This window comes from Entelurus aequoreus, linkage group LG21 (assembly GCF_033978785.1).
Source record: "Entelurus aequoreus isolate RoL-2023_Sb linkage group LG21, RoL_Eaeq_v1.1, whole genome shotgun sequence".
In the NCBI taxonomy this organism is placed as follows: domain Eukaryota; kingdom Metazoa; phylum Chordata; class Actinopteri; order Syngnathiformes; family Syngnathidae; genus Entelurus; species Entelurus aequoreus.
Genome location: NC_084751.1, coordinates 37,195,935 through 37,218,631, shown reverse-complemented (window position 1 = coordinate 37,218,631; position 22,697 = coordinate 37,195,935). Strand labels below are relative to the sequence as shown.

Below are 22,697 nucleotides of genomic sequence, written 5' to 3'. Positions count from 1 at the left end.
TTTGTCTATGAAGACGTTTTGCCTCTCATCCGGAGCAGGCTTCATTAGTTTGTGCTCATAGACTTCGATTGGTCAAACATTGACTAATCTGACCAATCTAAAACCGGATCTGGCCATAAACTGAGCATAAACTGATGAAGCTTGCTTTGTTGAGAGTCGAAACGTCTTTTGCATGTTCAGCCACCTGCAACAAGTACTTAGGGCTGATATTGTACTGTATTGTAAGTAATATAGCGCACTGACAGAAGCACACAGAGTCTGACGCTCTTTTTAAATGTTATTGCTGAGCTCAACATGGCGAAACAGCAGCCCTTATAACACCTTCTTCACAACATTACACACGCACATTACTTTTTTATTATGCACCAATGACAGGTACGGCTGTAATGACCCGTTGCCCGGATCATGTTGTATTTTAGTTAGACTGCCTACTGAAAGCCACTACTACCGACCACGCAGTCTGATAGTTTATATATCAATGATGAAATCTTAACATTGCAACACATGCCAGTACGGCCGGGTTAACTTATAAAGTGCAATTTTAAATTTCCCGCTAAACTTCCGGTTCGAAACGCCTCTGAGGGTTGACGTATGCGCGTGACGTCAATCATTGAAACGGAAGTATTCGGACACCATTGAAGTCAATACGAAATAGCTCTGTTTTCATCTCATTATTCCACAGTATTCTGGACATCTGTGTTGGTGAATCTGTTGCAATTTGTTCATTGCATTATGGAGAAAGAAGCTGAGCAAGCAAAGAAGAAAGTTGTCGGTGCGAAGTGTCTATTTTGCGAGGGAAGTCAGCAACAACACGTACACAGCCGGCGCTTCTTTGTTTACATTCCCGAAAGATGCAGTCAAGATGGAAGAACTCGGACAACAGAGACTCTTACCAGGAGGACTTTGATTTGGATACAAAGTTGCGATAACGTGAGTACACAGCTGCGCTTCCAAACATTTGATCGCTTGCTATAACTAGCTCGAGCTAGTAGCTAGGAGCTAGGAGCTAGCATTAGGATTAATTTGTGGCATATTAAATATAAGCCTGGTTGTGTTGTGGCTAATAGAGTATATATATGTCTTGTGTTTATTTACTGTTGTAGTCATTCCCAGCTGAATATCAGGTCCCACCCGCGCGCTTCCAAACATTTGATTGCTTGCCAGTACGTGCGTGTCATGTACGTAACTTTGATTAAATATATAAGCTTTATGAACCTTGGGTTAGGTGAACGGTTGTTTGGGCTGAGTGAGTGTGTGTGTTGTGCAGGTGTTTGAATTGTATTGGCGGGTTATATATACAGGATCCCGTCCATATTACCCGCTCGAGCTATAACTAGCTCGAGCTAGTAGCTAGGAGCTAGCATAACAAACACCTAGGTGTTTTTATGCGGGATTAATTTGTGGCATATTAAATATAAGCCTGGTTGTGTTGTGGCTAATAGAGTATATATATGTCTTGTGTTTATTTACTGTTGTAGTCATTTCCAGCTGAATATCAGGTCACCCCCGGCTCTCACAGCATCTTCCACTCCCCACTAGTCCTTCACTTGCACTTTCCTCATTTAAAAATATTTCATCCTCGCTCAAATTAATGGGGAAATCGTCGCTTTCTCGGTCCGAATCTCTCTCACTTCATGCGGCCATCATTGTAAACAATAGGGAACTTTGCGTATATGTTCAACTGACTACGTCACGCTACTTCCGGTAGGGGCAAGCCTTTTTTTATCAGATACCAAAAGTTGCGATCTTTATCGTCGTTCTATACTAAATCCTTTCAGCAAAAATATGGCAATATCGCGAAATGATCAAGTATGACACAGAATAGATCTGCTATCCCTGTTTAAATAAAAAAAAAATCATTTCAGTAGGCCTTTAGTTCTGTTTCAGCACCCCTGGGTTTGTGTGTTTTTGGTTACCACAGGTGCTAATTAGTTTCACCTGCCTCTGATTAGTGTTTGTGACGCTCACCTGCTTCTGGGCACTAATCAGAGAGCTATTTATTCCTGCATTTTGCCACACTCAGTCTGGCTGTCTTATTTGCTCAATGCAACAGTTATGTTGTTCACCTGTCTTGATTCCTGTGCTAGGTTTTGCCTCAGCTCCCCGTGCAATCGGCACGCTTCTGTTTTGTTTGTATCCTGACTGATTCATGAAGAATAAATCACTGTCTTACCTGCACCTTGCCTCCGGAGTTTCCGCCTGCATCTTAGGAAAATGACTCATGCATAACCATACGACCTTGACGTGACAGAAGACAGCCAGCCTGAGTGTGGCAAAATTCAGGAATAAATAGCTCTTTGATTAGTGCCCAGGAGCAGGTGAGCGTCCCGAGCACTAATCAGAGGCAGGTGAAACTAATCAGCACCCATGGTAACCAAAAACACACAAACCCAGGAGTGCTGAAACAGAACTAAGGTAGTCTGACTAAAATACAACATGATCCGGGCAACGGATCATGACAACGACGAGTGAGGTTGCATTCACGAAACCCCGGAATTATGAGTATCAGAAAGCAATTTTTCTTTTGCACGTTCTCCATGTTCTTCTGCGTTGCTGCAATACTTATGACAATCTGCTTTATTTATTTTAATGTGAAACCTAGTTATCATTTATCTGTTATAATAAAATTACTATTCTGTTCAAATTGAATGTCACAACATTTGATAAAATTAAAAACAATTTTTTTTACAAAATTTTTATTTTCCATTTTTTAAGTGTAGGGTTTAGAGCATCTGCACCATTTTTAAAATACCTATCTGGAACTAGTATTGGTTTAAAATGTAAACATTATCTGACCCCTACTCTGTCACACTCAGATTTGTTCATATTAAATAAAACTATCAGGAATGTCTACCTTTCACCTTTGAATTGATAAAGTACCAATTCCTGGTACCGGGAATCATTACTGGCACTCAACGGTACCAGTAGTAGTGTCTATGTTCATGTGGTAATGAATGTGAATTTGTTGGATGAAAACATTTTTTATTTATATTTGTTTGTTTAACACCGCGCTGATAATGATAAATGATGCTGTCCAGTTACTGTATATGTAGCTTATATTTTGTTTGTTTACACTTCTGTGTCTCATTTCCCAGTATGGGTTTTAGTGGGTATAGTCTTAGACTTAGACAAACTTTAATGATCCACAAGGGAAATTGTTTTGCACAGTAGCTTAGTTACAAAGGATGAAAAGGATAATGCACACAAAGGCACAGAAAGAGGGCGAAAACAAAAGGTAAAAAGTAGACTAAAAATGTACCATAGAAGCAATATAAAATATAACATGTAAGATTTTAATATTTTACATGCATAATATATAACAAATTACAATAACCATTTACAAGATTACAGAGTATGTAATAGCTGCCAGCAAAAAAGGGGCAGCATAAAAATATTAGTAGATACAGCAGAAAATATACATTACATTGTATGTTGCGGTAACCAGAAAGTAGTATTTGCCATTAAATTGAATGTGCCAGTCTCGTCTTTTGTTGAGTCCTACAAAGTGTTTATAGTGTAAGTATTGTACTTATTACACACCAGCTGTTTGATGGTATCTTAGTTTAAGTTTTCATTACCAAACTTGGAGGCGTTGAAATCGCCACGTAAAATTACTCATGCTAATCAGGAGCATTATTATGATATATCCAATGTAAATTAACATCGAGGTTGCCTTACTTTTGAACATTTTCGATCTGGCATGCTTGCTTTGTTGGCTTGAAACATGTATGATTGGAAATATATGGAAAAGGCATGGAAATATGGTACCATTTGATTTTACGGGAATCGGTACTCAGTAGTACTATTTTGATGGATCCTCAAAAAGTGCTGAATATGGTACACATCCCTATCACACATGTGTATCCCTAGAAGTTAAACAACATTAGTGGTGATTGACTTTTTAGTGGTTGCGCCAGTCAAACCCAGAACCATGTTGATGTCATATAATCCGTGCCTGACAGGTTTAAAGTCATAGACGAAAAAAAAAAGGGAAAACCCCAAAGAAGTCCTGTTTGACATCTGAAGTTGAATCCATCTTCCCCTTGCAGACAAATTGTTGATTACCTCGAGGGACTTCAGTCAGACATTCCCTTGTCTGTAGGGAAGTTGAATCATTGTCATCACCCTTGTTGATGTTTTTTCAAATCTACATCATGTCTGTGGACCCACTCAATTCCCCGTATGTGTGTGTGTGTTTTAGCCCCCACACTGCCAGCCACAGGAAGAGTGGGGGTGACAGAAAAGAACTGGATCATGGAGCGGTTAACCTCATGACAACGCAGGCTCTGCTCTGATTGGCTGTAGAAAGAATCAGAAGGATTTATAAGGCAGCCGGGAGTCTGCAGCAGCATCACAGGGCAGCGCGCAACATCCAGGATCATACTGAGCTCAAACCTCATCTGACATCTTCTTTCTGCAGCTTCCTGCTATTCCGAACAAGGTCAGAACCAATTAATGACATCTTGTTGGTGCAATGAAGTCTTTGGGTGGAGCTGTTGTTGCATGTTCGGTACGAGCTACTTTAAATAGCTGCAAAAACATCTGGGAACTTGTTATTTAACAAAGTTTTGGATGGAATAGAATGACAGTATATTATTTTATGTGTACTTTTACCTAAGCAATTCCAGCCAAACTCTCAAAATAATTAATTGAATTAGTCAAAATATGTACTGGCCCATCTCAGGCAACTTTAGTTTTGCTTCGATTAATATACTGTACAAAGCGACAGGAATAAAAGTAACAGGAGCGCGTTTTTAGCTTACAATTAGCAAATACATGAAATATATGCTAATAGCATGTTATTAAATAACTCTACTGTAAAAAAATAATTTAGGTAACAGGACAGTATTGAAACGTTATTTTTTTAAGATCGTTTAAATTAATATTTTTAACTGTATTCATCAAAGTGCAGGACACTTCAGAGTAAAAAAATATTTATTTTACAATAATTTTATTGAGCATTTATGCATTTTAGTTCCTGAGGATCAATGGCACCAATTGGGTGAAATGGCCCTTCTGCTTTAAAAGGCTTTTTTACTCCATACAAATAATGCATGGATTATTGCAATGAAAAATGTACGACTACAAGAGAGGAGTCAAACTTGTTTTCCAGGGCCACATCGCAGTCATGGCTGCCCTCAGAGGGCCGCCTGTAACAGTGAATGTAAGAATATAAAAGTATAATCGCCTCATTATACTATTGCCTACGCATTTGGTTATTTGATTTTTGTACGTACAAATTGATGGATAACTTGCTTTAAAATCGCAAGTCAAGGTGACGAGCAGATATTTAAGTATTTATTGTTATTTTTACAAACTATCATACAGTATATAATAATTAGGGGTACTAAAAAATGTTTTTTTTTTTATCACAATCGAATCCCGATTTTTTTTTAGTAATTTTTTTTTTTTTAAATTTATTGTATTTTTTTTAACGAATAAATAAAGAATAAAAACATTTTTTTTTAGGCCATCTCTATGCTTACTTGGTGCACGTATGTGTCATACGTCAGCAACCAAAAGGAGGTTTTGTAACCTGTAAGCTGTTTTGTTAAGGTGTTGTTATTATTCTACCAAATAATACATTGCAAAAATCAATTTGAATAGAGAATCGTGTTGAATCGAGTATCAACTATGAATCAAATCCTCACCCCAAGAATCGGAATCGAATGGCGAGGTGCCCTATGATTCACACCAATAACAATCGAATATTTGTATATATATATCAAAGTTTAAAACATATGACATTTTTGTCATAATGGAAACAATGAAAACATTTAGTAAGAAAGATGAAGTATCCATATTATTGCCAGGCTTTCGCGGGCCACTTTAAATTACGTGTCGGGCCAGATCTGGCCCCCGGGCCTTGAGTTTGACACCTGGGCACTACAACATACTTCCAAGTGTGTTTTGCATAAAAAAGATAAAGGTGCACTTGATTTCTCCCCCATGGCGCTAGATCCAACATATTTAGTGTGAGCTGAAGTGAGCTTGACGGACGTCAGTTGTCTGGTTCTACACTTTTTGCTGGTGAGCGAGAGCAAGAGAAAATCCTGGCAACTTGGTGGGAAGCCAAATAAGCGGCAGTAGATTAGTAGGCATCGTTTTGCAATGAGATGTTAGCTTTTCTGTCTGTGTGCGTGTGCGTGTGTGGTGTGTGTGTGTGGTGTGTGTGAGTGAGTACTTGGGCCTCCAGTGTCCACGTATTTTTGGTCTTGTGGTGTACGGTCATATTTTAACTGTATACTGTGTCTCAAATGTGGATGCGAAAAATAGTAACCAATTATACCACTGTTTTACACACCCTAAGCTTGTTATTTTTTCTTGGAGTTCAGAAACAATTCAACAACAAAAAATCTCGAAGATCCAAACTGGCACATTCAAAAATATTCAATATACTGTGAGGCTAAAGTGCAAACTACTGAAATAATTCAATCATGTTTCTCACCTTTTTTTTAATCAAAGTGCTGGCACTCACAGCTTTCTTTGGCCCCAGGGTGGCTGATCTTGCAGTCGTACACAATAAAAAAAAAAAGGCGCAGAGTTTAGGTCACCAAAACAGGGTAGTTTTTACACACGTTGTTTAGCTGTACAATGACCAAGACGGTGTCCGAAAACCTTGGCAAACTTTTAAAGAAGATTTTATTTGAAAACCGAATCATACAAAATGTAAGGCGTAGGAAGACCGCGGTACCACTGTACCGTATTTTTCGGACTATAAGTCGCTCCGGAGTATAAGTCGCACCGGCCGAAAATGCATAATAAAGAAGGAAAAAAACATACATAAGTCGCACTGGAGTATAAGTCGCATTATTTGGGGAAATGTATTTGATAAAACCCAACACCAAGAATAGACATTTGAAAAGCAATTTAAAATAAATAAAGAATAGTGAACAACAGGCTGAATAAGTGTACGTTATATGAGGCATAAATAACCAACTGAGAACGTGCCTGGTATGTTAACGTAACATATTATGGTAAGAGTCATTCAAATAACTATAACATATAGAACATGCAATACGTTTACCAAACAATCTGTCACTCCTAATCGCTAAATTCGATTAAATCTTATACGTCTAGTCTCTTACGTGAATGAGCTAAATAATATTATTTGATATTTTACGGTAATGTGTTAATAATTTCACACATAAGTCGCTCCTGAGTATAAGTCGCACCCCCGGCCAAACTATGAAAAAAACTGCGACTTATAGTCCGAAAAATACGGTACTTGATTTTGTTAGTATATTTAGATACCGGGGTACCTCGGGATCTTAGTTTAATTGGTTCTGTGACGAAAATGATGTATTGCAAAACGGCATTGCCCTTAGAAATGAATGGAAATCGGTTTAATCGGTAGTACAAACAACTTTTTTCTCAAGTAGTATAATAACAATGTAAAGCAATTAATATGGAGAGTGGGCTTTACAGTGTCTCATTCCAGCTGCTTCTCCGTCAAACACACCATCATCAGGTTCTCCATTTTTTTAAATATAAATGTCCGCCGGTTTATGTATAGATTTAACATCGTTGGCTGGAGTTAGATTCATTCTGCACCAATGTGGTGCACACTCGCAGTGTGTTGCTCAAAATGCACTGCCTATTCGCTTTATGTTTTTGCTAATTTCTTTCTTTAATTCCACAAATAACATCTGCTTCTTCTTCTCAGCACTGTCCTTCACACTTACTTTCTTCATTCCAACGGTTAGAAAAAAAAATTATGTTGATCTCTAGCTATAAGAAAATGCTAGCGAGGAAGACCGGGTTCACTGTGACATTCGCTACGCAAACTAGCATTGTAGGGAAGTACCACTGTATTTGGCTTTTTTAATTAGAAGCAAGGATAGCCAGAATATTATATTTTGTTTATTTGATATAATACTTTTTTTTTTAAAATATAATAAAGTCACATTGTGAGAGCACAAAAAATAATGCAGTAACCAAATGTTCTTGTAGCCAATCATTTTACATACTGTAACACAGACTAAAGTTCTAAAGCTTAGTGATTTATCAGATTGCAGGTGGTTTTTTTTTTACCCTTCACGTTCATATTTCACTGTGTTTGTTGCATTTTTGTTGCGTTTCGCTTGATTGTAAAATATGTCGATCGAGAGGAGGTGTGACGTTCATATGTTGTCAATATTCAGTGTTTTATCATTCATAGTTAATATTGTACATCCCACATTCTTTATTTTCATGTACATTCTGGGTGTCTCATTCAGTAAAAAAAATTTAAAATTCCATTCCGTTTTTAGCATTCAATCAGACATTATTGGGAGATTTTGTATTAGTGTTTCTAAAAGTCAGATATACCAGCCCCCAGACACATTTTTTTCTCAAAATTTGCCCCCCCCCCCCAAGTCACAATAGTTGCCCAGGCCTGCTGTAACACTTATCATTGTAAAGTTCACATAAATTAAGGAAGTACCGTATTTTTCGGAGTATAAGTCGCACCTGCCGAAAATGCATAACAAAGAAGGAAAAAAACATATATAAGTCGCACTGGAGTGTAGTAGAATTTCTGACCTTTGAACTATATTTTGTGTCTATTAAGAATGTCTGCTCATTTTATTTCTCTTCTATTCTATACCATTGAATAGACCAGATGTAGGACAAAGTTGAATATGAAGTCGTGCCAACCTGTCTACAAAATGTTTTGATTGTCTAAGTATGACTAAGGGATTCGAGGTTGTTATGGAACAGACAGGTCAAAAACAACAAGACCGTGACGCGCGAGGAAAACAGATAAACGCATGGGGAAACAGATAAAAATGGCCAGGAGACCAGGACTCAAAAAGATTGCTTGATTCGTGTGTCCTCCGGAGGACGTTTTGTTTGTCTGCAGGGACAGCTCAATCCGACTTGCACTTTTGACTAAGGGTAAATAAACTTTTTGTACTAAACTCACTTTTGTTGCTGTTTATGCTTCGGACAATCCACTACAGGAGCCTGGCCAAACTATGAAAAAAACTGTGACTTATAGTCCGAAAAATACGGTACTGTAAATTATTTTGACATATTTGCTTAAATTCTTTCAACCACAGTAAATGAATTCCAAAACATTTACCTCACAGTATCTGTATCACTCCCAAATTAGGACAGTCAAATTATTTACCTTCTCCGTTTAGTCCTTCTATTGTCCTTTTTAATTGTGAATTATGAGTTAGTGAACAAATTGAGACAGAGCCAAATGTCCATGTTGTTGTGTATCTTCTGTTAGAATACAAATACTCTGATTCACTATTGTTAGTTCCCCTATTTGGAAAACATGTACTTCTGTTTCCTTCCCATCCAGACAAGAAACGGACAACATGAAAGTGGCCGTTGTTTTTGTTTTGCTCTTCGCCGGAGTTCTTTGCAGATCGGTGAGTCATTTCCTCTCTCGTCTATAATTCCTTTAAAATGTCAACCGCAACTTATGTTTTCATCCGTTTTAACTCCAGCTTTAATACATGAACGCTGAGTTAGCAACGCTTAGGCATATATGGAGTAGATGCTAACAGCAAACGCCCAATCAGAAAGGTGCATATTTGCATCGTCTCATAAGGCACTCTTGCTGAGGGCCACCGATCTTTGCAACCTGACCAATAATGGTCAAATGGTATGAAAGTATTGTAAGGTATTATTGTAGCAAAATTATTTGCAAACGCGTATTTCAGTCTGTGCGTGTGTAACCCGATTCACATGTGTACTAATTAATGTGTGTGTCTGTGTATCAATCTGTGTGTGTGTGTGTGTTGTTTGATCACAGGTGTCAAAGTCACTGAGGGCCACATTGCAGTTATGTTTGGCCACATCTAACAGTGAATACTATTATTACACAATTTTTTAATGCATTTTATTAGTATATTTAAAAAATAAACTAAAATGTAAAAAAACTATGGTAAATTGCATTAATCTCACCTCAAAATTTAGTGTATTTTACTGTATATGGAAAAACAGTACTGCTGTTATTATTGTAAAAAAGGGCAGCTTAGTTGCCACAATTTATTTTTTTTACTGTAAATTTCTTCCAAAAAGGGTCATTAGAATAATACACAAAGCGTGCTACTATGAACATACCAATCCATTATTTATAAGTTCTAATGTGTTAAAATTTTCAGATATTGTGTTTTTAAAAACAATGTAAATTATGTTTCTAGTAAAGAACAACAGCCTTCCAGCTTGTATTCTTAGGTTATTTCAATTAAGAGGAGAAAACTATAATTTACGGGGATGTTGATTTTTGAAATACGTAAAGTAAGAACGAATATAAAATACAAATGCATTTCAGTTTTAGGAGTTAAATGGTGGAACAAGCTCAGTGATGAGCAGAAGACATGCAGTTCTTTAAGGTTTAAGAAAACCTTGAAAGGTGAAATAATTGAAAATTATAAAATATAGTAACAATTACTTTCATCCCATTGATTTTTTTTTAACGTTGATGTTCCAGGCAATCCACGGTAATTTTCAGTGAAGGTATAGGATAGGCCAGGGGTCGGCAACCCAAAATGTTGAAAGAGCCATATTGGACCAAAAATACAAAAACAAATCTGTCTGGAGCCGCAAAAAATTAAAAGCCATATTACATACAGACATGAGATATAAATTGAATTAAGAGGACTTAAAGGAAACTAAATGACCTCAAATATAGCTACAAATGAGGCATAATGATGCAATATTATTGTACATATCGCTAGCCTAAATAGCATGTTAGCATCGATTAGCTTGCAGTCATGCAGTGACCAAATATGTCTGATTAGCACTCCACACAAGTCAATAACATCAACAAAACTCACCTTTGTGCATTCAGGCACAACGTTAAAAGTGTGGTGGACAAAATGAGACAGAAAAAGAAGTGGCATAAAACACGTCCTAGAAAGTCGGAGAAAGTTCTGCATGTAAACAAACTATACGGTGAGTTCAAGGACCGCCAAAATTAGTAGGACAAAACGGCGCTCGCCAAATACTCGAATCAGTGAAGCATGTTTAATATAAACAGTGTGATTTATAACAATTAGGGAGGTTTGTGTCATGTTTGTCCTCCTACAGAAACCATACTAAAACAAAAAAATAGATTTTTTTCCCCTCATCTTTTTCCATTCTTCATACATTTTTGAAAAATCTCCAGAGAGCCACTAGGGCGGCGCTAAAGAGCCGCGGGTTGCCGACCCCTGGGATAGGCAAATATAAGCTTTGGCTTCAGCCTATTCCTTTTTCGGTCATTCTTTTTCTTTTCTTTTTGTGTGTAAATGTGTATGATTGTTAAATATGTCTAATCTGTACTGATAAACCGATCACACGAAATGGTTGATGATTTTTTTTAAATTTCATTTCATTTAAAATAAAAAAAATTCAATTTTACAGTAAAATGTTGGCACCTGAGCTGCCAGTTTGTTTTTACCGCAAATCCACAACTGTAGATTTTTCGGTGTATTACTGTAAATGCCAAAACGACATCCCAGTTTATTGCAGTAAAAAACATACTGTTTTTTTTTCATTTAGAGAAAAATGCTGTAAAAACCACAGTAAATTACATAATTTTAACATGAGATCTATTGCTACTTTTACATTGCACAATTTAATGGATAACTTGCTTGGAAATCATTACTATTAGTATTTATTTCGGTTTAAAAAATGGTTTGAATGTTTGATAATACATTTTTGCACAATTAGACAATATTTAAGTTAACATAATTTGCGATCACATGGAGTACATATATTTTTTGTCTCCCAAAATAGAAAGAAAGAATACAGTGAGTGAGAAAAGTTACAGTATTTCAATGATACATATTATTTCCAGGCTTTCGAGGGCCATATGAAATGAAGTGGTTTGGGCCATGAGTTTGACACCTGTGAATTAGATCATTACACACAGTATTTCGATCGGCATGTGTGTGAGAATTTAAACGTGTGTGAAGCAGGAACCCTCTAATGGCTGTCTTTTTACACGTGACTTTTGCGACACATCTGTATGTCTGTACAACGATTTGAACATGCAAAAAGATTTGACTGGAACTTCACCTTGCCTTTCCTTATATTCACCACTAGTTGACGCCTTGCAGCCGCCCCCACTCATGTTGGCGTTGATGCTAAGAACAAGGGACTGTTCATCGATCGCTGTGAATAAAAGTTCATGTTTTAGCAGTAACTTAGTGGCCAGATGTATTTTTGTATCCAAGTAAGTTATCAATAATTACATAGCGGCCAAAATGATTGCGTTTCCTCTGTCGGCGACATAGGCTGGAGCAGATCATTTCGGCCATTTTGGTAAAACAAGTGATGAAAAGTCCATTGTTTTAAGCATCAACGCCAACACAGATTGATAAACAGACACACACATTAGTACACAGTAGAGTTGTCCCGATACCAGTATTTTGGTACCGGTACTGGTACCCAAAATGTATTTCGATACTTTGATACTTTTCTAAATAAAGGGGATCACAAAATAAGGCATTATTGGCTTTATTTTAACAAAAAATCTCATGGTCCATTTAATAATTGTTTCTTATTGCAATCAAAGAACAATTTTGTCCTCAAATAAAATAGTGAACATACAAGACAACTTGTCTTTTTTTAGTAAGTAAACAAACAAAGGCTCCTAATTTGGCTGCTGACGTATGCAATAAGATATTGTGTCATTTCTTATTCATTTATTTTGTCAACATTATGAGGGACAAGCGGTATAAAATGGATTATTAATTTACTTGTTAATTTACTGTTGATACCTGGTTACTTTGTTTCAACATGCTCTATCTACAATTCTGTTAAAATGTAACAATCACTTATTCTTCTGTTGTTTGGATGCTTTACATTCGTTTTGGATGATACCACACATTTGGGTATTGATCCGATACCAAGTTGTTACAGGATCGATGTAATCATAGTAGTATCGAGTAGATACGCTCTTGTACTTGGTATCATTACAGTGGATGTCAGGTGTCGATCCACCCATGGCATTTGTTTACATTGAGGAGAACTAGCCTGTTAGCGGTGAGCTATTGTATCCTCCGACAGTGTGTAGTGAAGCATATTTAGCTATTCCTCGTCCTGCAGGGATGATACTTTTAAGAAACGTACTTTATTTGTCGCCATAGAAGTGAGGATTGGTGTTTTAGAAGTAGCCAAAACACTGCAGACTGCGGATGGATTTTAGCCACTAGCTACGTAGCCATGTTTAAAGCACCTCTTGCAGAGCTGCGTTTTAGTGTTATAACTCCACCTTTAATGTTAGTTTTTAAGCCAAAATGTGTCCATTCTCCCTTTTGTGTCGACACACTGTGTCTGCTTGTAAGTATCCCGTGATTGTGCGCTGCCGAACATGCTCCTCTGCTCGTAATACATCAATTTTATGATGTTGACAACTGTGCAAAAAAAGGAGAACCAGTACTTTTCAGAGGCGGTATAGTACCGATTATGATTCATTAGTATCGCTGTACTTTACTAGTACCGGTATACCGTACAACCCTAGTACACAGGCATGTGAATTGGATTACAGACGCACAGACTGAGCCGCACATTTACAAATGATTTTGCTCGAACAATACTTCCATAAAATGGCCACTGAAAGAACGGTATCAGGGGATTTTTATGGAATGCTGTCATATTTACAATAGTCAAGTCTTTTCACAATAGCTTCGTACTGACTGTCATTGTTTGCTTTCCAGGCAAGAAAATATGACAGTTCTGCCGAGAGCTCTGAAGAAGTGGTGCGTATCAACAGACAGACAGAGAGAGTGTGACATTCTCATTGACTGACGTGCTTCTGCTTCGCAGGTGAGACGACCTGCCGCTCCTATCTTCAGGAAAAAGGTGGACCGAGTTTCCCAAATCCGTGCAGCAGCTGTCAGGGTACAACAGGGTTTCAATTAAAATTGATATTGTACAAGGGCTGCAATAAAGAAAAAAAACTATATTCACATAATTTTCTATGTAATTTTTAAATTATATACAGTACAGACCACAATTTGGACACACCTTCTCATTCAATGGGTTTTCTTTATTTTCATGACTATTTACATTGTAGATCAGGGGTGTCCAAAGTGCGACCCGGGGGCCATTTGCAGCCCGCAGCTCGGTTTTTATTGGCCCACGACACATTCTATAGACCAGGGGTCGGCAACCCAAAATGTTGAAAGAGCCATATTGGACCAAAAATACAAAAACAAATCTGTCTGGAGCCGCAAAAAATTAAAAGCCATATTACATACAGATAGTGTGTCATGAGATATAAATTGAATTAAGAGGACTTAAAGGAAACTAAATGAGCTCAAATATAGCTACAAATGAGTCATAATGCTGCAATATGTACATATAGCTAGCCTAAATAGCATGTTAGCATGGATTAGCTTGCAGTGACCAAATATGTCTGATTAGCACTCCACACAAGTCAATAACATCAACAAAACTCACCGTGTGCATTCACGCACAATGTTAAAAGTTTGGTGGACAAAATGAGATAGAAAAAGAAGTGGCATAAAACATGTCCTAGAAAGTCGGAGAAAGTTATACTTGTAAACAAACTACGGTGAGTTCAAGGACCGCCAAAATTAGTAGTACAAAACGGCGCTCACCAAATACTCAAATCAGTGAAGCATGTTTAATATAAACAGTGTGCTTTATAACAATTAGGGAGGTTTGTGTCATGTTTGTCCTCCTACGGAAACCATATTAAAACAAAAACTTTTTTTTTTTCCTCATCTTTTTCCATTTTTCATACATTTTAAAAAAAGCTCCAGAGAGCCACTAGGGCGGCGCTAAAGAGCCGCATGCGGCTCTAGAGCCGCGGGTTGCCGACCCCTGCTATAGACAAACTAAACAGGTCCCAAATTAGAAGAAAAAACTATAAAAAATTAAACGGGATCAAATCCCCCCCAAAATGGGACCTGAAAACCAAAATGGTCGACAACCTGAGCGTCTTACTCTATAAGGTCTTTGATGATTTCCGTGTGTCCTGTCATGATGCAAAAGTGTACACATTTCTTGTGAGACATATGTTTTTGATTGTACTAAAGCTCTCAAAAGCGTTTCAGTTGACGGTATAATCATAATCAGAATCAGAAATACTTTATTAATCCCTGAGGGGAAATGAACATTTTCAGCACAATCCCATTCAAGATCAGACAAACATTACAGGGAGACAGAACAGGATCGCTGACGGGTCTGCCAACTTCCGGCGCCCCTTACAAAAAAGGTGAGATACAGGTAAACAGTTTAAAATCGGTCTAAGCCTGGGCCCCTGGAGAGACTGAGACCAAGGAAAAAAACAACTCAGCCATAGCACACATCCCTCTTAGCAATAATAGTAAATACAAGCTTACTTTAGAGCACAGTTCACATAAATACAAATTAAATCTTTATTAAATTAATCATGAATTATTTTATTGCTTTGTTATCTGTAACACAAAGCTAAGATGTAGAAGTTTTTTTTTTTTCAAATGTTAGCATATGTTCACCTACATTGTTTTGGTTTGAGTATTTTTCATAAGCAAAATGTATAAAAGTGGCCCTCGCATCCTTTCATTTTTCTCTATGTGGCCCTCGCTGGATAATGTTTGGACACCTCTGTTGTAGATTTTCACTGAAGGCATGAAAACTATGAATGAGCACATGTGGAGTTACACTACCGTTCAAAAGTTTGGGGTCACATTGAAATGTCCTTTTTTTTGAAGGAAAAGCACTGTACTTTTCAATGAAGATAACTTTAAACTAGTCTTAACTTTAAAGAAATACACTCTATACATTGCTAATGTGGTAAATGACTATTCTAGCTGCAAATGTCTGGTTTTTGGTGCAATATCTACATAGGTGTATAGAGGCCCATTTCCAGCAACTATCACTCCAGTGTTCTAATGGTACAATGTGTTTGCTCATTGGCTCAGAAGGCTAATTGATGATTAGAAAACCCTTGTGCAATCATGTTCACACATCTGAAAACAGTTTAGCTCGTTACAGAAGCTACAAAACTGACCTTCCTTTGAGCAGATTGAGTTTCTGGAGCATCACATTTGTGGGGTCAATTAAACGCTCAAAATGGCCAGAAAAAGAGAACTTTCATCTGAAACTCGACAGTCTATTCTTGTTCTTAGAAATGAAGGCTATTCCACAAAATTGTTTGGGTGACCCCAAACTTTTGAACGGTAGTGTAAATACAAATAAAATCCTTATTAAAATAATCATTAATTATTTTATTGCTTTGTTATCTATAACACAAAGCTAAGATGTATATGTTTTTTTTCCTCAAATGTTAGCATACTGTATGTTCACCTACATTGTTTTGGTTTGAGTATTTTTCATATACAAATGTACAAAAGTGGCCCTCGCATCCTTTAATTTTTCTCTATGTGGCCCTCGCTGGAAAATGTTTGGACACCTCTGTTGTGGATTGTCACTGAAGGCATGAAAACTATGAATGAACACATGTGGAGTTATGTACTTAACAAAAAAAGGTGAAATAACTGAAAACGTGTTTTATATTATAGTTTCTTCAAAATAATTGTGATTTCAAGTCTAAGTAAGGAAATGGTGCAGCCCTTTTACCATTTTTTGAATCCAACGCTTGAATAAAAGTGTAATATCCCTCTAATGTGGCAAACGTCTCAACTTCACACAGGCTTTGCAGAGGTTTCTGGCACCAGCTATTTTCGACTCAGATGAGAGCAGCGACAATTCTGACAAGGTGAGCTAGAATTCATTTAATTTTGATCAATCCTGAATAATCACTAGATCGACTGCGACGCTGTTTGAGACTTTTTTTTTTTTTTTATAGCAGGTAGCAGTCGACACCCCAGCTGTAGTCAATTATAACAACTATGAAACCACGGATCCTGCCGCGTCAGATACACCCCCTGTCGACAACAACGATGACGAAGACAATGATGATGATGATGATGATTCGGAAGAAAGTGTAAGTAAAAATGAAAAGTCAATTAATTGAAAGGAATGATTCTTATTTGTTAAATATGACTTTTAATGGGATGTTCTGAGCTCCTGTTCCCATGCCAGTGTGATATTGAGTAGAGCATGGGTGTCGAAGAGTGGCCCAGGCCCAAATTTAGGGTGGCTTCCAACTGCAATACATATTCCTACGCACCTTTTTTTTTAAACTCCGGTACAATAGTAGCATAAAAAAAACAAAACAAGTATCAGATTATATCGACTTGCATCTAAAGTTTGCATAATTAGTTTTACCACAAGCAGTCCTGCAGCGTGTTTACTTATCGGACAGCCAGTTAACATCTAAATGTCCTCTAATAAGCCCGCCGTTTCCTGTATTTTAGTCGAGTCATTTAAAAAAGTAAAAATATAGGCTATAAGCTATTAGGAGCTAGCATCTACACAACAGCTAAGCACACAGTAGCACAAAAGCTAGACATACGCAATATTCACTGAACAATACAACAGCACATTTTTAATTAGAGTTGCATATTACTTACACATACCAAGTCTCCAAGGCAGAAGCGTATTAAAAAGTATTCAGTAACAAACGTGTCCACATCATTCAACATACTGCATTTGAGCTTAACTTAATACATTTTTGTGATCATTGGGTGTCACCAAAAAACAATTACCGCTCCAATTCAACTTAAAAACAGTAAATGTCCATTCCAGACAGGAAACAATGAATAGGTTAGTTTTTTCAGACCAGATTCAAATGATGTTTTTCACTCCATTTTTGTCCTCACAGGACAGTGAAGAGGAGGACGAGGAGGAGGAGGATGACTCCTCAGAGTCGGGCGAGTCTACAACTCTCGCTCCAGACACCGTGACCCCCGTAATTGTGACGGATGAGCCCCTGTATGAAACCACAGAGGAGCCCCTGGTGCCCACCATCGTCACAGACACAGACTCGGGCCGCGGTGACAGCATGGGGGGATATCCCGGCGATTACAAGTCCTACGTCTACATGCAGGAGAAGAACTATCACAAGGCTCCTTCGCCTTACAAGTCCTACGGATATGACAGCGGGAAGAAATCGGGCTACGACATGCCCACTGGCAATGAGGTGGAGAAGGGGTACAAGATGGAGGTAAAATTTGGTTAAAAAAATCCCTTTCAGCATGAGATTTGTGTCAAATTTGCTTTTTCAAGCATTTATTGTGTTCAGTTGGGCCTGCCTGGTAACGTACATAATTAGTGTTTTATAAAGCATAACTGTTTCAAATGAGCACTAACATCTAAATGGTAAAATCATGGCATGATAACTTAAAAATAAAGACAACTCCAGGTTGTTTTCTTTGTTTTACTTTGGCCCAAAATAGAACGAGCACATGATGAAAATGTTCAAATCACAAATAATCCTTTGGACAAAACACTTCATGTTTGTGGAAAATTCTGAGGAAATTGGCGCAGCTTCAGAAACACAATGAGCTTGGACTTTTTCTCAGTGCATCTACAAAGCCAGGATCAAACTTTAAGTCACAGTCTTTCTAGAATAGAATGTCATTTTATTTGTCATTATTACAGTGAACAGGTTCTTTCTTTCTTTCTTTCTTTTAGTTTATTTTCGAACATGAACACACTTACAGTATAATACATCACAATTTCATATCATTTCACTTTTCATCATGTCGGAAAAGGAGTAGGAAGAAGCAAAGTTTATTTAATCCTACCCATTTCCCACTTCAGAGCGTTTACAAATATATAGAATCATTTACTGACCTTTTGATATAATAAAATAACATCTGTGAATTAGTATACACAACAGTTTTGTAATATGTAATTAATTAATTCAGTCATTATTAACATACTCAGATGAAGAATATCTTACTTTCAATAAGGTTGAAAGTATTTCTCATAATTCTTCTTCTTTGTACTTTGTAAGCACTATTACTTTGAACAAGGTTCAAGGAACAACGAAATTGGAGCAGATCCCCTAAGGTGCATACACAATAATTTAGTAAAATAAATAGTAATAAAAAGATAAAAAAGAAGATATGTATCTATATATATGTATATATCCACACATATGCATTTATCCATACATATTCATATATATACATATACACATATAACATTATTGCACTTTCTGGGATTGGATCCGGCGCTAACTCAACAAACCGTAAGAAACGGAGGTAAAAACTATTCAAATTGGTTAAGTTAAATTTTATCGTGTTTGACAGAGACATTTTGGGGCAACGAGGGCGCCAAATGACGATGTGTTCGAAGCAGAAGACATAAAACGGCAGGTTTTAAGTTTCATGTGGGTCGAGGAGGAGGAGGAGGAGGAGCCACAGTCACCCTTTACTGTGTACCGTTTGCTTCCCTAACAGAATTGCTATTGTGACATCCAGTGGACACATTTAGAACAGCAGTTTCTTTCGTTAAAAAAAAAAAACAGCTCATTTTTATACTTGGCAAACTCAAAAAACCTGTATGTTTGACACAACTGATCTAAAACATTTACTGTATGTTTACATTTTAAACATCTTCCTACTCTCAGACATGCTGACCATATTGGTGATACGTGGGGGGGGGGGGGGCATTTTGCATGAAGAGGCGCATGTAATATTTCAATTAGGTATGACAGGGCGCTTCGTATGAAACTTATTCCCCAGCCACTTCCTGCTCCGTCAGTGATGAAAAACAGCAACATTCTACTGCTGATGTCATAGCCCCTGGTGGTGAAAAGCGGTAATGCGTTACATTAGTGCTGATGTCATAGCCCCTGGTGGTGAAAAGCAGCAATGCGTTACATTAGTAAGAGTTGACGTTATGGGTTACCATGAATTGATTTACGTGGACCCCGACTTAAACAAGTTGAAAAACTTATTCGGGTGTTACCATTTAGTGGTCAATTGTACGGAATATGTACTGAACTGTGCAATCTACTAATAAAAGTTTCAATCAATCAATCAATCAAACCAGTGACGCAATTGTGTCCCCCGCTGATGGGGCGGGGCTGACTTCCAAAACAAATTCTGCTTAGGGCCCTAATTTTTGCAGGGTCAATCCTTACCATTCGCCATACTTGTGCTCTGCTAAGTAAGCCTTTGTAACACGCCCTGTGCAAAAATGGAAGTTTCTTGAAGAACGGACTATAAGGCGCACTTAAAATCCTTTCATTTTCTCAAAAATCGACAGTGCGCCTTCTAACCTAATGTACGGAATAATTCTGGTTGTGCTTACCGGCCTCGAAGCAATTTTATTTGGTACATGGTGTAATGATGAGTGTGACCAGTATATGGCAGTCACACATAAGAGATACGTGTAGACTGCAATATGACGCCAGTAAACAACACCAAAACTTAAAATGTTCCATTGAAAATAAAGAACATTACACATATTATTTACAATTACATATATTTTTTCTGTCAAAATGAAGAAAATATATTACATTTAGTGAGAAATATGAAGTACTTTATTGGGCCAGATAAAATGATGTTGTTGGGCCTTGAGTTTGACACCTGTGCACCATGGCTTCTTATGAAGGTTGAGCTGGAACCTACACCAGCTTACTTAACATCACGGGAATGGTCGCCGCACATCTGATGTTTATTTAACTCATTTCCAGAGCTACCCTCAGGTCCATTCCGACCTACTCGAGGGGGATAGCAGCACCCCTGAGGAGGAGAGCGAGAACCTAGACACCTCTGGACCTTCCGAGAACCAGGATGTCCTCCCTGCGGAAGAGGAGGAGGAGGAGAACGCGGGCACCACCGATAGCGGAAGCTCCAGCAACCCGGAAGAGGAAGAAGAGGAGAGCGCCAGCCAGGAGGCGGCGGCCACGCCCGGAGCCGCCGACAGCGATTCCGACGAGAGCGAGAGCTCGGAGAGTGATTCGGATGAACGCGGGACGGGCCCCGGACCCAACGCCGATACCGTGGTCATTACTGCCAAATAAGTCATGCAGGAAGTGGGGGGTGGTGTAATAAAGACTCCATGCCACATTCAAGCGTGATCTTTCCCTTTCTGAGGCACTTTTTAAAAAAGTTTTGCTTTGTACAATCCTCAACAACCAAGTGCATGTATCCTCCTAAGAACCAGTCTAGGACCCGTTAAGGTCAACCAAGTACTACTTTTCATTTTCATCTTGGGTCACGTCGTATTTACGTAAGTCCTCGGAGGGTCGCATCATGATATTATGACACAATTATCATTATTCACCAAAAAACTTGAATCCGAAGTTAAAGTGACGGGCAGATATTCAAGTTCAATTAGCATCAAATGTTTATTTAAAAATGCCGAAAAGCTTATTGCATTGCATAATATAAAGTTAAGAACTACATTAAAGATGGAATGCTTTATTGACGCACATTATTTCCAGGCTATCTATCACAGGCCACAAAAATGATATGGTGACTTTGAGAGCTGTTTTTTAAGGGGTCATTTCTATGAAGAAAATCAGTCCGTTTCTATTAGGTTTTTGCAAAAGCCAATTTGTGTTTTTTTGTCAGAATTAACGATAATAAAAAGAACATTTCAGCACAATGCAGAATCAAATCATGAAATGTCAGCAGGGTTACATTACAGGCAATTAAAGCCATATTTGAATAATAAAGCGTCAAATATTGAAACTTTTCAATAGTATGTATATGTTGCTAGTATCAAATCTGCTTGTGTCATCAATTCTTACTTACCCATGTGGATGGCATGGTTTACTGTAATGTGTTATTTTGTACCTTGTCTAAAATTTGAATAAAATTATTTTACATACAACCAGATCTTCTGTTTTTTTTTTTGTGTCAACACTCTCCTGTATGAATTATTCAAATTAATACGCCAGAGCAGCAGTTTTAATTTCACAGAATTTGTGCCAACATTATTAATAATATATTTCTATTATGTTTTTTTCAAATAATATTTCAAATAACTCCTATTTTATTACTTTTTTTTAATTTTTTGTCCTGTCCAGCTACTCAGGCAAATCATATTGTTGATGTAGATGCCCATATCGGCTGTACAAATTTACTATACTTATTTGTATTTGACTTTATTAAATGGATTTATATTATTATTTGGTGCAGCCGGGCCGGAGCAGGAGGGGATATGAAGAGATAAAAAGGAAGACAGAGGGGGAAATTGTGGGGATAAGAGGGGGATAAGACAGAGAGACAACAACAACCGCAACAACAATAACATTAACAACTATTTTAGTACTTTTAATCAGTGGTGTGCCGTCAGGGCCAGCAAGGCCTTCTCTGCTGGCCTACCATAAATCATGATCATAAATTGATAAAAGTAAATTTTATTTTTAATTAATCATTTATCATTCATCACATTCTCTTCACGTCATATTAGGCCCCAGTGTTGCTGTTTTTAAGGTAGAGCTTTTATCCAATCAGAATTTAGCTAGCTTGTTGCCAGCGGTGTATGAATTCTGCCGGAGGCCTTCTGAACCAACATTAGCGGCGGTTGTCCGGTAGCCCATCTAGGTAGCCTCACGTTGAACGTGACTGTGATCGGATACTCATTTGTCACTCCCAAGTATGCAATTACAAGTTGTGATTTACGAAAGCAGAAAGTGGCACCGGAGCCATACCCGGCCAGCGGAGAAATCAGCGGTACTCCCTTTTATAGTCAACAAAGAAGCAGAGCAAAACGTTGATTAGGTGGCAGATATATATTTGCAAGGGCATTTTCAAGAAAGATATTTAAAAATAAACTAGATCTTGTGAGACGAGGTTGGTCGACCCTGGAAACTAGTTAAGCTGTTCTCGCGGTGAAATGGTATGGCTTCCACTTCCACTCGAATCAACCAACTATGAACGGTACCAATGGCT

The 22,697-nt window shown here is 37.7% G+C and overlaps 1 protein-coding gene across 2 annotated transcripts; it reads left to right on the top strand.

The window, feature by feature from the left end:
• Positions 1–623: 623 nt before the first annotated feature.
• spp1 (secreted phosphoprotein 1) lies at positions 624–21,594 on the top strand. 2 transcript variants are annotated; one of them, XM_062032073.1, is made up of 9 exons: positions 624–930; positions 4,050–4,441; positions 9,293–9,362; positions 13,644–13,685; positions 13,753–13,827; positions 16,589–16,654; positions 16,745–16,882; positions 17,663–18,004; positions 20,489–21,594. In XM_062032073.1, exons 3-9 carry the CDS (start codon positions 9,309–9,311, stop codon positions 20,816–20,818), a joined length of 1,047 nt encoding a protein of 348 aa, XP_061888057.1. In that variant the 5' UTR covers positions 624–930; positions 4,050–4,441; positions 9,293–9,308; the 3' UTR covers positions 20,819–21,594. The 2 variants fall into 2 exon arrangements, with proteins under 2 accessions (XP_061888057.1, XP_061888058.1); XM_062032074.1 differs by lacking the exon at positions 624–930 and having other exon boundaries at positions 4,037–4,441.
• Positions 21,595–22,697: the final 1,103 nt, after the last annotated feature.

Coding starts and splice junctions, on each gene's coding strand:
- spp1 (XM_062032073.1), top strand. CDS start 9,309: ATGAAAGTGGCCGTTGTTTTTGTTTTGCTCTTCGCCGGAGTTCTTTGC. Junction 13,686..13,752: donor CCGAGAGCTCTGAAGAAGTG/GTGCGTATCAAC, acceptor TCTGCTTCGCAG/GTGAGACGACCTGCCGCTCC. Junction 16,655..16,744: donor GCAGCGACAATTCTGACAAG/GTGAGCTAGAAT, acceptor TTTTTTTTATAG/CAGGTAGCAGTCGACACCCC.